At 33.0% G+C, this 17,109-nt stretch overlaps 1 protein-coding gene across 1 annotated transcript; it reads left to right on the plus strand.

The window, feature by feature from the left end:
• Window positions 1-1,382: 1,382 nt before the first annotated feature.
• LOC111365348 (testis-expressed protein 2-like) lies at window positions 1,383-16,836 on the plus strand. Its single transcript, XM_022985827.1, has 7 exons — window positions 1,383-1,897; window positions 5,743-5,969; window positions 6,470-7,145; window positions 8,409-8,769; window positions 14,298-14,392; window positions 15,633-15,827; window positions 16,103-16,836. The coding sequence occupies exons 1-7, from the start codon at window positions 1,721-1,723 to the stop codon at window positions 16,661-16,663; spliced, it is 2,292 nt and encodes a 763-aa protein (XP_022841595.1). The 5' UTR covers window positions 1,383-1,720; the 3' UTR covers window positions 16,664-16,836.
• Window positions 16,837-17,109: the final 273 nt, after the last annotated feature.

Here is a 17,109-nt window from a genome sequence, read left to right on the forward strand (position 1 = left end):
ATCTATAGTTGTAAGACATTATTTGTTCCCTTCATAAAGATGAGAATATTATACATAAAATCATTGATTATAGTTATGTGATATAAAATAATTAATAAAATAAAATGTATAGAAAGATCAAATATGATAATACTTTTTATAACTTTTAGTGAATAATTCAATGCTTCCGCAATATTCAAAAAATGACGAATCACTATATGTTCTTTGTTACTATGTAACCAATTTCTATGACAAGTTACCATCTCAATCGTATTTGCATTTAACGAACTCCTAAAGGAATCAAGAATCCAAACACTAATAGGAAATGCAGGCTCAGAAACAATTGTGGATATTTGAATAGCTACACAACTTTAGTAAGTTGGAGGACAATCTTGTATTTATTTGTATTGAATTTCCACCGAAGCAATATTTTGAAAGGCTTATTGATCAAATCTTCAAAACAACAATTCAAATAATCAACTAAATTATTCTAGCAATTAATGGTAAATTCTAGAAATTAAGTTAAAATGTATATAATTAATTGAGTGACTTGACCAAAAAATTGAGACGTAAATAAACAAAAAATCATTTCCGCTAAAAATTTAAGTGCTTGTTTGTGTCCCATTCTTCCACATTTTATGAAATTATTTTTCTACATTATTCATTTTCAACCACACATTCTTTTTTAAAATAATATTACACGTAAATCAAAAACTTTTTCTTTATTTTTTAACTACACATTTCAACATCAATTACTATTCCATAATATATTATCCACAAATAATGGGGCACAAACAAGAACTAAAGGAATCCGACACTAATTAAAACAAAACAACACAAATACTAATAAAAATAGCAAACAATTACAAATAAAATAAGAAAAGTTGGATAATCTGACCTAAATTCGAGAAAATTAGTAAAAAGAAAAGAAATGTGTGCGTTTGTATTAAAATCTAGATTAATTGTCTACTTAATTGTAATACATGGTCGATGAATATGGTATAGTAACAATCGTTCAATACTTCACTCAATTTGAGTGTTTTGTATTTACAGGTGTGATAACTAATGAGCATTTGGATAATATTTAATTAATTAGTTGGGATGGATAATTATCTATTTATGTATTCAGTTTAATTTTGATATATTTAATGTGAATGTATCTTTTTAATTATGATATTTTTTTTATTTTAATTGAGTTGATAAAATTTAGAATAAAATTTAAATTAATTTATTTTCAATTTATTTAAATGATTTTTCGTTCTAAAATTGTTTGTAAATATTGAAACTTAAATTAAACTACAATTTAATTAGATTCAAAATCAAAACGTTAGAAATAAAAAGCGATTTCAATTCTATTATGCGATTTGACGATTCAGGAACTTGTACGTAGTGTTCAAACAATTATTTTTTATTTTGGATAGTCGGAAATGTCAGTTACCTACTTTAATACAGGGAGTCAAATTTGCTCATTCTACAAGTAATTGTTCAAAATTAAACCCTCTCTCTCGAATTCCCACTTAATCAATTGACTAACGAGCCCGTAAATTTCAGCACTAACTATGCGTTAATTTGATTCTTTGCTTCATTCATTTTTATGCAAAAGTTGGAAAAATCCTTAAATGTACTGCGTTGTTGTTGTATGATTGATAGATAGATTTGCATATGATAATCGTAATAGGAAATTGACAGTAGTAATTGAAATTGAAATTGAAAAGAAGGGGGTGGGGGTGGGGGGTTAACAATGGTGGTGCTTTTGTTGTCAGCATTTCTTCTTGGGGCTCTCACTGTTATTGTAATGGAAGCAGTAGGACTGTGGATTTTGATTCGCTTAATAAATCAGAGAGTTGCGAAAGAACAAGGGAAAGAGAAAGATTCAGCTTCGGCAGGCGACCTCAATCCGACTTTATACAACATTCAGGTAATTTAGCTATGTTACGCGCGTACAATATCTACAATTTTGGGGGGTATGAATTGTTTACGAATATATGTTTGTCAATGATTATTTATATGAGTAAGGTTTTCGATGAGTTGATCTTCATACACCTCTTGCTTTTACCGTTATGTGGGAATTTCCTTCACGTATTTGTTGATAATAAAACAGAAGATATGAAACCACCACCTGTTTACATTGAGCTCGATTAAAAGCAAGTATTTGATTGCTTATGGAGGTGAAAAATAGATAATAAGCTTAACTAGAATAGACATTTCTGAATACTATTTTGAGAAGAGTCAAATCCTATGACCTGTGTTCATCCTTTTTTTTTTGACATTGATGTAACTTGTCTTTTGCCTTAAACAAGGCTGGAACATGAATAAATGGATGAAACGAAGCTTGTCCAATACCTCTTACATTAGCACAACTGCTAATTTAAACATCCATCTTGAAACCAAGTGACCATGACTAAGTGCGTAAATGGTCCAGATCAAAAGAAAAAGACCTCTGTTTATGTTTGTGATGAAAACCAGTAAACTTCAGATTGAAATTTCATTGTAGTTCTTAATGGAAGAGAATAAATCTTGCTGTAAAAAGATAACAAGTGGAGAACAACAAATTAAAGATCGGTTTGTCGTGCAGAAAAAATTGAGAGAAACTCAACCGAATTTTATTAATATTAAACTCAAGACAAAGTAGTAGAACCAGAGTTTATGTTCCTAGACCTAAATGATGTAAATTCTAATCAAAGTGAAATATTGAATCTTTGTAGAAGAACAACAAAGACAAATATTGCAAATCATAAAACACCAAAGGAAGAAAATTTATACCCAATTTGTTCCACTTTAGTATCAGCATTTCAATTTTGAGATAGTGTTGCTCAACAGGAAACAATTCTGTCTTTCTTTCTTAAACCACCATCATATTTGAACTACCATCTTTAGCATGGGGAGCCCATTATTTCAACAAACAATATGATATCTGCTGAGTTCACCTTTTCAAAGAATGAGCCTCACTTTAGTTAAAAATGGTACAAAATAATTATTTGGATAATGCTATTTTCTTATAGTTCTCTCGTTTCTAGACATATCCTTCAATTTTTAAATCAAACCGAACCTAAGTGAGATACTTAGTGTGGAATGGATGGAGTGAACAACTTCCAAACCAATTACGAAAACACATGACAGCATAAATCTAAGGTACTAGGATTTCTGTTGTTGCAATTGATCTTAGATAAAAACTGAATTTTTGTGTTGCATTAATATGTTCATTAACCATCCGTAAACAAACTAGTTGATCACAAACAAATTGGAAGAAAATTGGTTCAATAGAAAGTAATCTTCAAAACTCTGGTTATTAATGTAATCATGTAACAGCTTTGGGGTACGGAAACAATACAGCATGGACATTGTGATGCATAAATTTTCATTGTAGAAGCAAATTTTTTGTTAAAAATCTTGTTGTGTGAGATGTTCAAAGAAACACATATCATGGCACAGAAATATATATGATGCATATTGTTATATAACCCATCATTTCTTCACGGTGCTTATAAAATTCCATTTCATAGTTCTGAAGACATTACCTCTACCACAATGTCAATGATCAGAAATTCCATAAGTAGTGAGTCTATGCTCTGCTTGATTGATTCATAACATCTTCTTTTCTTAGATAGTAGATTCCTGAATATTTTTCTGCTAATTATTCTTTCCTTACAGGGACTGTTTGCGAGTCCTTGACCCTTTCCTTTGACAACTTTTGTTTGCAAATCTAAATGCCTTTTTTTAGTTTAAGACATTTTCATAAGAAAATAGGACGATGTGATCTATTCATGAGTTTCTGCAAGGTAGATTTTACCCCCTGATGTTTAGTTATACAATGACAACGCATTTACGCGTAAACACATATTTTCTTCCTTTACATCCCAGATTGTTTGTGGTTTTCCAGATTAGTCCCTGTCTTCCCTGAAAATTTGTTAGGCTTTGTTTAACACAAGGTCCTGAGGTTTTAGGATTATCAAGGAAGCTAATGTCTCATGTATATATGGCTATATACCATGGTCTACTCTGCTTGGAAGCCACGCTAGAAGTTTTAGAAGCCTATTTTCCACCCCATTGCTTGTGGGATTAATTGGTTCTTTCATCTTCCACCATTACTGGATGTGCAAGGTGTTACTGTAGTTTTTCCATTAATTTTCGTTGACTATTATATTTTTTATGTAGTTGAAAACTTTTTGTCTACTGCTCTTGTAATTGATCATCTCTTGAATTTTTGTCTTTCTTAAAATATGATCAATATTTTCCTAGAACCTGCAAGATTCTTTTCAATTATCGTGCTTGGCACATTTTTAATGGAGAAACATAAATACCAAAATGGATAAAGAGTTGAAATTGCTCTCATTTGATGCATAAACCAGATTTTATCTAAATTAGATAATTTCATTTTTTATTGGTAGCAAATATTATTCTGGTGATATCGTGTTCATATAAAAATTCAACCTTTTAACATGGATATGTTATATCTGACATTCAACAATATAAATCATCATTTTTTTCTTTTGATGAATATGTGTACGCATATATACTAGCATCATATGTCCAAATGTTGGTACCTTGGCTTTTTTTATTTAATACATTTCAACACAATATGTGAACCGTTCTTCTTTTGAAGAAATATCATTCACCAAGTTCCTTTATTTTTCGAGGGAAATGGAGAATTTCAATTTCTGTGTTTGGACAAATAGAGATTGAATATATGATACTTCTCGATTTCATCACTTGTTATTACCTTTTACCCCTCAATTACCAATAAAATAAATAATTTGTTTTATCCCCTATTTGGTACAAATTCAAAACTATTTTTTCTCCAAACTCATTATTATCCACACATTCTTCCAATAAAATAATTTTGTGTGTGGACTCATAAATTTTCCATACCTCTTATCCACGCATTCTCCGAAAAAATACCTTTTCACAAAATCCATTTTCAAAAAGAAAAAGTTTACCTCAAACATGCCCTTAAAATTTTTTCAACATATCAGGAATATGTGTATTTCAAATGTGACGGTTCAGGTCTTGGGCATAAATGTTAATACTAAGAGTTAGTATCTAGTTTCTTTGAGCTCGTTTCCAACTCGTATTCAACAGTTGCCTTTTGATGGTCCATGCATATTTTCAAACTAGAAATAGAAAGCCCCTTTTTGGTTTAGCTAAAAATAAGATTTAGTAGGTTTTCATAAAAGTTGAGTCCAATGAGATGTGTGGTTGAAAATGAACTTGAGAAAAAAATGATTTAAGAAAATTGGGTCCGGACAAGGGCAAAAATTAGAAATGTTAAACTACTTCTTGTTATTGCTTATGACTACACAATTTCGATGCATGATCATTATTTAGTGCTTGTTTGAGAGAGATTATTTGAAGTGAAAATGATTTTTTTTTATTTTTTTTGGGAGAATAGTGTAGTTAAAGAGTATGGAGAAGTTATGGGTGCAAAATTATTTTATTGGGAAAATGTATAGTTGAAAATGAGTTTGAGGAAAAATGATTTTTAGTAATCTGTGCCAAACAAATGCTTAGGAAAAATCTGCATCATTATTGTACTAGTATTCATTCTTTTTGTCATGATGTAATAATCATTGTTTCTGCTGTGTTCATACATCTGTTGCCCCCTATCACGTGCATTGTTTTTTGGTAGGGGATTGAGGGGAAGGTATTCTGGAACGAATACAAAGTATCATTTTTATGCTGACATTTTGTCTACATGCTCATCGTAAATTTCATCTATCCACATTTCTTTGCCTCAAATTTATCATTTCTTTTTGGGTGTTTCAGGGGGCTATATGGGTTCTAGAACTGGAAAAGGTTCCAAAACCCGGGCTTTTGGACAAGGAGCAAAAGCGGAAAAAGGACTTTTTGGAGGTCATTCCTGTCCAGAAATATGCAAAAATTAAGGATCACTGTCTTATCCTAACTGAGACGGATGGTTCCCGAGTAGATATTTCACTCGAGGGATGCACAATAGCAGCTGTATCAGCAACAAGCTCATCCTCAAGAAAATGGTGATTTGACATTTTAGAAAGTCTTTTAGGAGTAGAAATTTCAGTTAACTTAGAATCAAGTACTTTTATTTATGCGCTATTTCGTGTACTCCTGACGGAACTTTTTAAGTTATGATTTTCCTGGTCAAGGTTAACTGTTCAATGATGGATTTTCAAATCCATTGAATCAAATCATATACTTCAGTGAATATGCTGCTTGAGGCTTACATTTGAGAAAGAGAGTCTATTCTAACTAAGTCAAGTAGCAAAGTTCTTGTTCTGATAGGTTCATGCTGGCTTGATTAACTCTATTAAATATTAAATGGCCCTTAGCAGCCTTTTCAATCTTTTATTGGGTTTTAATTCTGACAGGGTACATCTTTTTAGGTTGACCAGAATTTTTTTCCCTGCAGTATATTGCATGCCATTGGTTCACAGTGTAATATTTCTCCATGACTACAGTATTATTTTCCTGGAAGAACGGTAACGTATGAATTTTTTTTTTCTTTTTCTTATAATAGGGCAAAAAGATATCCCATTAAAGTGGAAAGCAAAGATTCAGTAATATATAGGGGAAGTAAAATAATTTACATTTATCTTGAGACGTCTTGGGAGAAGGAGTCCTGGTGTAAAGCTCTCCGCCTTGCTTCCTGCGATGAAGAAAAGCTTAAGTGGTTCACCAAGTTGAAAATAGAGTTTCACAATTACCTGACATCATTGAATACCAGATATCCTTCTTTTATGAAACCCGCTGGGGTTTTCAGCGCTGAACCACTTGATAAGCCTATTAAGTTTGATGGTTCATCGAAGGTTCGTCAGTTCCTCAAGAAAATTGCAAAGAAGGCTTCTAAAAGTGGAGTAGAATATATAGCGAGTGGAACTTCAACTTCAGGCCGTGATGAAAGAAAGTTGAGTGAGAAGTCTTGTTCATTCCAAGACTCAGTTCTGGCTCCTGGCCTAGTGAAATTGGTCCCAACAGGAAAGCCTTCTAGTGTTTCTTCTGATGATACACTATCAACATCTAATACTACTGAGCCAGGAAGCAGAGTTCATATTTCTGGAATAAATGATGTGGAATCTGATCACAGGAATTCTAGCGACGAAGGAACACTTTGTTTGAATTTGTTAATATCACGATTGTTCTTTGATGTCAAAAGAAATTTGCAGATTAGGAACTCCATCCAAAACCGGATTCAGGTTTGTCGTATCTATTTAAACCACAGTGATATATTAATGAAGTAATTTCTTTTACATGTGAATGCACAAAATTTTTGGCATGTTATATATGTTTTTCTCTCATAAGTGATATATAAATAATCACTCAATTAAAATTAAGAATTATATAATTCTTGAGTTTTCTATTTATAACTATATGTTCTTGTTTTCGTCAAATTAATTAATCGTAGACTAACTACATTATTCATAATCAAAAAATCTTTTCGGAAACTGTGTCGACTATAAATGTTGCAAGAGATTTGATGAATAGAAAAATTTCCCTTGTTCCATTCAAACCATTTAATATAACATTGTCATTAAGTTGTAATTTTTGATCTCCAACCTATTGACTGAGTTGTAAGTTGGTTGCCAACCTTCAAATAGGAGCAAGATGGTCCTCAATCTTTCAACATAGGTGCACAGTTAGCCCTCGTGAACAATATCTGCCAAATTTTCTCTTAAAATAACATCTGACTTTCACATGTCTATGTGTTCTAGGGGCAAAAATGTATAAACACATAATTCTAATTAAAAGAAAAGCGAATAAAAGAGAGAGAGAAAAGCAAACACAGATAGTGCAAAATAACAGTTTGGTGTCATTTCAAGAGTGCGGCACCCAGGTGCTTAGCCCTGCTTGGTTTTGAATTGGTCCATAGATGTTACTGAAGCCCAGTGAAGGTGCATACTGATTGTCCTGACCGACCTAGTTCATTGAGTTCCATTCATGCTCAATGTTTGCAATATCAAATACCCGTTTCATAGTTGAGTCAACCTGGAGGTTTTTTTGCTCAATTTTCATACCAATGCTTTTCAGGTAAAGAGTATTTTCTATTCATTTGAATTATCATTTAGGTATCTGACCATTGAGGGTCTTTTTATGCAGATTGTTATTGGTATTGCAATGCATAAAATCCTATGGTAATTTTGATGTACATATCAGCTTTCTCTGTAAATCTAAGTCAACTAAAAGGCATGTCAATGTAATAATGTAATGTCTGCAAAAGTAAAATATTTTCTCTATTTTTTCAACATACTGCTGAGACAGAAGTGTATTAAAAGGTTCCTTTAATAAATGTTTTGCATTATTATTATTATTATTTTTGTCATTCTTACAATGTGTTGTATAGAAAATCTACCACAAATGGCTCTCATGAAGTGACATAGTAATGCAGTATACCGGAAGATGTTGTGTGGGTATATTGTTGTTTGTTGCACAACTAACCCGTACATCCTGCACTGTAATAGAGAGCACTATCCAACATGCGATGTCCCAATTACCTCGGTGAAGTCACATGTACTTCTGTAGATCCTGGTACTCTGCCTCCGCATATTCTTGCAATGAGGGTCCTTCCCTCAGATACGAATGAGCTTTGGACCTTGGAAGTTGATATAGAGTATTCTGGTGGCATGGTTTTTGAAATTGAAACAAGGCTTGAAATTCGAGAGCTTGAACTTGAAGGAGAGCAAACTAGTTCGAATTTAAGCGATGTTGGTGAGGTCACCTCTGATCTACTGGAAGGTATTGAATATTATGGGAAACAATTGAAGCTTTCTGAAGAGACAAATGATGAAGTAGAGGAAAAAGATGAAGGAGATCCCATCCTAGGTATGTAATAGAACCATTAATTAATTCCTTATTAAAATTTACTCAATCTAGTTGCGTTTGATGTGCTCTACAACTATAGCCTTGATATATGAGCTTTTTTGGGACTGAACTAGTATTTGCTCTAAATTTTGATGAAATCAATATATCTGTTAAATAAAACATTAGATATGATGTGTGAATAGTTGTGCAGTAGCTTAGCGTTTATACATTACTTTAGGTACCTGAATCTCCAGCCCTTCCAGTTAGTCACACTTATTTGTAATGCAAGTTTTGTATAGATTTTTGAAGGTTCTGCTTGAATGATGGTTTGGCATTACAATGATGGATAAATGGGAAAAATAGTTGATCGTTTTGGAACTGATGTTTATTGTGGTTGACTTGGAACCAAACAGAAATAGATTTATAGTTCACCTGAGGCAACATGACTTGAAATTTCCCATGGCAGACAGATTCAAATTTGATCAATTTGAATAGTTTCCTTATTGGATATTTACAGGTTTCAAAACCATACTTGATGAACTCTCTCAAATAGAAATACAAATCTAATTGAAATGGACACAAAAACAATAAAATGTCACTTGCATGGTTGCACAATATATAATAGCAATAAATAATAGTTCTAGTCGAACTCATAGTTGCGTTTAGTTCACCAGGGATATGGCGAATCCTAGAATTTCTTTTAGAAGTATAATGGAGTACTGTAACAATTCTTTTTTAGCTTTGTCCATTTGACTAGCATTATGTTACTTAATGGCATAGAAAAGTTTCCAACCAAAGCATTAACGTGCTGGTCTATCAAGTAGCTTGAGTATTTTTCTTGGTTCTTTATTTTATCTCTTGTTGTTCAATATATATATATATATATATATCTTCCTAATAGGATGTTTTTTGAATTATGTTTGGATGCATTTCCTTAAAAAGATGGTAATAAAACAGTTGTTCTTGGAGGAAAAACATACTTTATTATTTTAGGGTCTCGGTGTTTGATATTTGCTTTTAAATGTCTAGTTGGTGCAAATATTTCATAAAAATTCCATTACCCATGCATGTGAAGCTATCAGTGTAAAGTCCAAGAGCCATGTAGTAATGCAGCCCATATAAAGTAATCTAGTGTGTATTTATAGTGCTGCATGTTCGGATTTCACTTCGCCCTCTCTGTAAATTGAAATCAATCACAAATTGATGTTTGAACCATTTATTGGTTTGAAAACTTGGTTCTCTAGAGAAGCTATGACTAGTGAGAAACAATATGTGTTTGGAGTTTGGACCCAGATTATCTTTGATAAAACCAGTGGCAATGGAAGTTAATATTCCAAAGATTTGATTAAGGAGGGTAGTTCCTTTAGCATGAAATTAGAAGTTAAACCAGAATCTTTTCTTGACACCGAAATGAACTATTCCTCTTTCAAGCTAATTACGCTCACTCCCTCATCACTGTATTGGAAATAGGGCAGGATCTGAATTTTGAGGCACAAAATCTTCCTTTAAATTCTCTGGTAGAATAGCGACTAATTTAGAAACTATTTAACTCTGAATGAGTCAATTGTATATGCTTGCTTAGGTATGTGCTTGATCCAGAATTCCAATCTCCTGTTCTAAACGTGAGTTTTGGTCAAGTATCCAATGCACGTGCTTAAATGCAGTTGTAAAATTCCATCTTTCTCAGCTTTCCATAAATTTCTAAGTTTATGTGTGAGAAAGAGTGATTGCTTGTATGATGTTATGGAAAGAGTGATTGCTTGTATGATGCTCGCTTGCATTTCTGTTGGAGATAAAGGAAGTAGGTAGTAGATAGCATATGACCTCACTACTTCTTAAACTCTTCATTTACTAAGATGGCATCCCTTTGTGGTGGGGGTGTAAGCGGTCCGGTTGTACCGGTTTTTGATAGGTTTTCAAACTAAACTGTTTAAGCCGGTTTAAGAAAAATTCAAACTTAAACCAAACCATTTTGAATGGTTTGAAAAAAACTCAAACCTAAATCTAACGGTAATGGTTTGAAAAAAACTCAAACCTAAATCTAACTGTTTGGTCCGGTTTTAAACTGTCGGTTTCGCCATATATTTTTTTGCCCGTCTATTTTTATGTATTAATTCATTGAATTCAATATATATTTATATCTTACTAGCAATAAATCTAAAACAAACTAAACCACTGTTTGAATTTGGACCGTTATCCCACAAGTTCAGTCGCCTTTGTTGACCTGCTGTTTCATGTGTGGGACCCAGCCTCCTCTCCAATGGTCAATTTTCTCATTATGATGATATGGAAAATATGGCTCAAACAGGGGCTAAATAGACCTACTATAAATTTAAATATCAATTAAATGAAAGTGAAAGCACAATAAACTAAAACATATATATATATATATATATTTTTTACCTTTTTAGGCTAATGACGATACAATAACGTTACAATACAAGTCTACTAAACTAGATATAAGGCCCAACAAATATAATGATGTCCATCAAGACCTCGTGACCATCATATTGGAAAAAAAGGATACTGATTAAACAAAAAGAATAACCAACCACAATAATAAAGCAATTATTTATAATATCTAAACATAACAATTACATAAGTTTACGTTTGAATGAAGTTATGGAATGCATTTAATTTCAAATTCTTACCTTAGTTTGCTCCAAAAAAATTATTGATCTGAAATTTTATTCGTAGCAAATATTATCACCGAAGGTCTATGATCTATTTGTCTCCAATTTGGTATAATGGATTTTAATTCAACTTTAAAGTGGCGTAAAAAATCTGAAAAAGAAGTGTGTGGTGCAGGTGGCTCGAGACTGTGTTGGGTATCGGCTGGAGTTCATCTAAATTTTGAAGAGGAAAAAGGCATTTGATAGATTTTGTTAGTCTTGAGATTATTATATATAAATTAAGATTATTGGATAATAATAATAATATATTTGTATTAAAAAATTAGAAATTGACAAAAATACCCACAAATGACAAAACTATTGAATTTTATATATTTGGATGAATTTTCAAAAAATTTCGTTTTTTCATTTTTTTTTATATATTTTTTCGTCCGTCCGGTTTGGTTTTAAACCACAATTAAAATTCTTAAACCTAAACCAAACCGTTTTGACCGATTTGGTTTGGTTCAAAACCATTTCGTTAACCGGGTCCACGTGGCACCAAACCAACGGTTTCTAAAATTCGGTTTTGGTTCGATTTTCCGGTTTGACGGTTCTTGCTTACAGCTCTACTCTGTGGTGAATTCTTTTCTCATTTGAAGGAAAAAGACAGATCAGCCTCCATATTGCTGACTGTTGCATAGAATTGTTCTGAAATTCTAGTTGGTATAGTAAACATAGGCATGTTTTTAGGAAGAGAGAGAGAAAGGGATGGTGGCAAAGGAATGAGCGATTGGACGACTCACATATTTTTTGATGAAGGGGATGAACTAGAGAGAAGAAAGTGTGAATCATGGTTGGCTCTTTATTTCAACCAAATGTTTTTTCCTAATCTGATTGTAAAGGAGAATATTAAACTTTTTAGGATGTCGGATTTCATACTCTGTTAATGACCTAGTCCCAACGAGCTTCAATTAACAAATGAGTCGAACTCTATTCCATCAATGTTAGTTCATTTATGAATCAAGCTGGATAGAGTGCAAAAGAAGCCCAGCTTTACTGCATCCAAAATTGGAGAAATTGCAGATTGATATCTTGGATTTAGGGGTTAGTTCTAAAAAACTTACCTGTTTGATTAATCTCAGTTGCCCCATATATGCATTAGGGTTTGAAGTCATGTATATTAAAACATTGCACCCTGAATTAAGAAATCTGTATCTATTCATCTAAAGTTGACATGAAGTGATTAGAAAATCTGTGATTTGTGATGGCAGTTGGTACAGATAGCAAACTCTATTTTTCTTTATCAATACATTCATAATTCATAAAATATTTTTTATTTTATTATTATTATCATTTTTTTTTTAAATTCTTTGTCTATTGAATTAAAAGTGAACTCCAGCCATATATATCCCTTTGTAGATTGAGGTTTCATGCGAAGTTTCTAAAATGTGATTTCGAACACAATGAAATATATATTCCCTCCGTGCTATAAAGATAAGCTTGCTTTCTATTTTCGTATGTCCCAAATTACATTTTCTTAATCTGTGTGAAAATGGAGCTATCCTATCTTCGTGAGACGGAGTATTATATTGTATGAATATTGGCGTATCAAAGACGTTATTTCAAATCCATCACACCTCTCTTGATATTTGGAAGTTCAGAGGACATCTCTTTGTCAAACTTGAGGCTACTTTTCTTTATACAATAATTTAAGCCAAAATTCCCTGCATCTTTACTTAAGAAGAACTAATACATGTGAATGGATACTACATGACACCAACCAATTTTCCAAAACCTAGGACACGACATGACGTTGAATCTTACTCGTATCCATAGAATCAAGATAATAGCATTATTTTCATATTAAGAATCAATATATATACATCTTTAAGATAAAAAATTTAAGCATTAAAGTCTAAACTAAACATAGCATGATAAGAAAAATTCAGTTGTGTTGGATAATCAAGATTTACATATGACTTTCAACAGTTTGTCAAAGATACATTATCATGAAACTAAATATCTAAACTCATTTTAGCTTGGCAAAATAAGCTGACTTTATTTCCATAAGCTTCATGTTTAAAGCATACCCATCTCACCAGTCACCATATACCAAAAATGAAAAAGAAATAAATTGGCTTTATTACCTAATGTTATCATCATCAGATGCTGCTTTAATTGAACGGGAAATGATTTCCTGTGCCAACCAAGAACATCGTCTGCCACTAGACTCAATTTCAACTGCCTCGTCATCACTAACTTCAACTTCATTTACACTATCATCTCTGAAAAGCACACCTGGAGGGATGGTTCATTCGTGATCTCAATATCTCCTACATCTTTAAATGAACCAATAGCTTCTCCACAAATATTCCTCCTCTTACTTTGGTCTTCCTTGTATCAAGGAGCTGCTCTTGATATAACACTAAGGTATCTGAAAATGAAAACCAAACCAATTCCTCAGCATCTTAATGAAGTAGTGTAAATGTTCATTAATAAAATTTGCAGTAAAATAATTAGAAACAAAAGGAGACACCTGTGGAAGCATGTTGGAAATGTCTCAGAAGTGAGAAAGTCTCACAACTGTGTCCGTGTGTGTTGGCACATCAGAAAGTTATAAAAGAAATGGCTACAAATAGCGGACAAGTGTCCAACCCTAATATGTCAGGCCTGAGAAAGTTTTAGTGCTTCATAAATCTTACTATTCTGTTTAATTTTGTTTGATTCAGAAAATAAAATACTGCTGTTGCTATCAGCCTAAAAAAAGTTTCCTACTTTCCTATGTATATCTACTGTGATTAGATCCACTGACTTGATTCTAATGTTTCATTTTATTCTGATTTCTGTATACACCAGAAACTTGTGTTTCATCCAAAGATGATATATCAATCTCCCTTATAATGTGGTACCATAATCTCAACTCTAACTTTGCAGATGAGATTAGAAACTCCAAAAGCACTACACATGCATCATCTCAAGTGTCTAGATGGAAGTCTATAGTACGTTCTATAACCAACCAGGTTCAACAGGTTTGTAACTTCATTCTTACTTGATTAGCTATTTTGATTGTGGCATATTCAGTTTACAAGACTAGGATTATCATCCAGAAGTTTGCTATTGAGGTCATTCTCACGAAGTACCTAGTCAGCATCTTTGTTTATTTTTCTACTTTAAATGTTAATGTTTTTTGATTTTATGTTATTCTGAAGGTGCTTTAATAATCAGCTGGGAATCTCACCAGTTTCTTCTGCACTGGCATGTAATTTTACAAGTAAAAACCGCTTCAATTTTATTTTCCGAATGAATCCGTTCTGATTTTAGGGTCTCATCTAAATCACCCTCTTCCCCTAATTTGTCCAACTCTTCAATCTAACCAAAATTCTGTCTTTTCCTATTCTTAGATCCCCTGAAGGCTTGTTTGTCAAAGATTTTTTTAAAATTATCTTTCCCCAAAATCATTTTCAACCACATATTCTATGGGACCAATAACTTTTCCTCTCTTTAACCACAAATTCTCCAAAAAAAATCATTTTTCCCTTGGAAAAATCTGTGCCAAACAAGCTTTAAGACTTGTCCCAATCTCAAATTTATTTTTCAGTATCTTCGGTTTCTCCATAAATTTAAAACCTTCCCATCCGTCTTTAACTTCCTCACATCACCATTTTGGAAATTCCTATCTAAACTTCTATGACTTAACCACATATTTTCAAATCTAAACTGGATAGGGCCCTATTTTGATGGGTAGGTACCTCAGCTGTCACATTTTTAGATAGACGTGAAGAAAGAGAAAAATAGAAAATTGGATCTGAAAATCTTGTTTTATGTGTGGGTTAGTTATGAAATATTATATGTAGTTTGGAATTAGATAAGAATATTTTGGATTTGTGGAAGTCAAAACAGCTAAAAACTTGTAAGTTTAACTTCAAATCAAACCACTATGCATGTTTGGATTACCTATGGGTGGGGTTGAAATGCGAAAGTTGAACACTTATCTCTGCACTAAATTTCATATTTAAAACAAGTGGGAATTGTAACCAAGAATATGTGTTTGTGCACATAGCTGAGAATGGGAAGGAGGTGATAGGAGTTGAGAGAGAGATTGATAGATGATAGTATATCATAAGATACTTTAGTCTCTGAGTTTCCTAGAACTCCATACATGCAGTAATCGTAGTAAATATGCAGCTTGTTTTTAGGAGCAGTTAAAGCGGAGGATATTGTTGAAATGCTTATCTTTCTTCTAACCTAGTTAATATTTAATTTTTGAAGGTTCCTATCTCATTAGGGGTGAGGGTTTCTTCTCTTCGTGGGACAATGCGGATCTACGTGAAGGCTCCACCTTCTGATCGGATATGGTTTGGGTTCACATCCATGCCCAATATTGAATTTAACTTGGAGTCTTTTGTTGGGGACCACAAAATTACAAGTGGACGTGTTGCTTTGTTCTTGATCAGTAGATTCAAGGTGAGATCATTTATTCATGACAGGTACACATTTTCAACATTTAAGCTATTTGTTGTTATGAAAGTGTCCAGCAGTTGATGTAGCATTGGTTCATTTACTGGATTCTTCTTTGAAAAAGAACCTGGTTGGTTCAGACTTAGATATGGATGTGTATTTCAGTAAACAGTTCACAAACTTGTTAGGAGCCTAAGCTGACGTGGCTGTAATATTATTATGAAGCTTGACTTGGAAGTACTCAAAGTTTGTGGTCATTGAAACTAAAATTTTTCTTGCAGGCAGCAATTCGTGAAACTTTGGTACTTCCAAATTGTGAAAGTGCTTGCATTCCTTGGATGTTAGCAGAGAAGGATGACTGGGTCCCAAGGAAACTCGCTCCATTTATGTGGTATAATCAAGATAATGCTGGTGGCTCGACCACAAAACAAGAAGCACCCAGTTTCAAACCTGGGGATGAGAAATCAGTGAGTGTTGACCGTGCTACAGAATTAACAAGTCAATCATTGGACCCAAGACACATAGATTCATCAACTTTGAATAACCACTCTTCCCAAGAACAACTCAGAGCCCCTTTGTTAGACAAGGACACTCCACAAGACATTGTGCCGATAAGTACAGAGGGCAAAAAAGATATTCACCCGCTGCCATCTCAATCGCTTATCTTGGTAGAGGGACAGAATGATACTTCAGATGAAGATGATTCTAGTAAACCTAGAAGAATTGGGACCAGAGAACGAATGCTTGGGTTGGGGAAGAAGATGGGAGAAAAGCTTGAAGTCAAGAGGCGTCACATTGAAGAGAAAGGAAGAAGTTTTGTTGACAAGATGAGGGGAACGTAGAAAATGAATGGTTTCACCGGGTTTCAATTTTTATTTTTTTTTGGGTGACAAGGTTTTATAATCTCTAGAGTTTATACTTTGACACTTTCGTAAATTGTGTAATAACAGGAAAGAAGTGATGAATCTTCAAATTACCTTACATATTAGACATTATCAAGTTGAATATTCGGTCATTGTCTTCCTTAATCTAGAAACCATAGAATTTTTTGTTAGAGAAGTGCTACATGTACATAATTGTTTACATAATGGTGTCCATAATTATACGTGGCACTGGATCCAACCTTTAATTCAAATCATACACTTGCACATCAGCAATCGGATGATTGCCACATCACATTATGGACACCATTATATGCAATAATTATGTACGAGTAGAATTTTTCTTTTTGTTATATTCCTGTCTCTAAATCTACTTCCTTCTGTACACGAACGATTTGTTTTGTATA

Source organism: Olea europaea, chromosome 17 (genome assembly GCF_002742605.1).
Source record: "Olea europaea var. sylvestris chromosome 17, O_europaea_v1, whole genome shotgun sequence".
Taxonomy (NCBI): Eukaryota; Viridiplantae; Streptophyta; class Magnoliopsida; order Lamiales; family Oleaceae; genus Olea; species Olea europaea.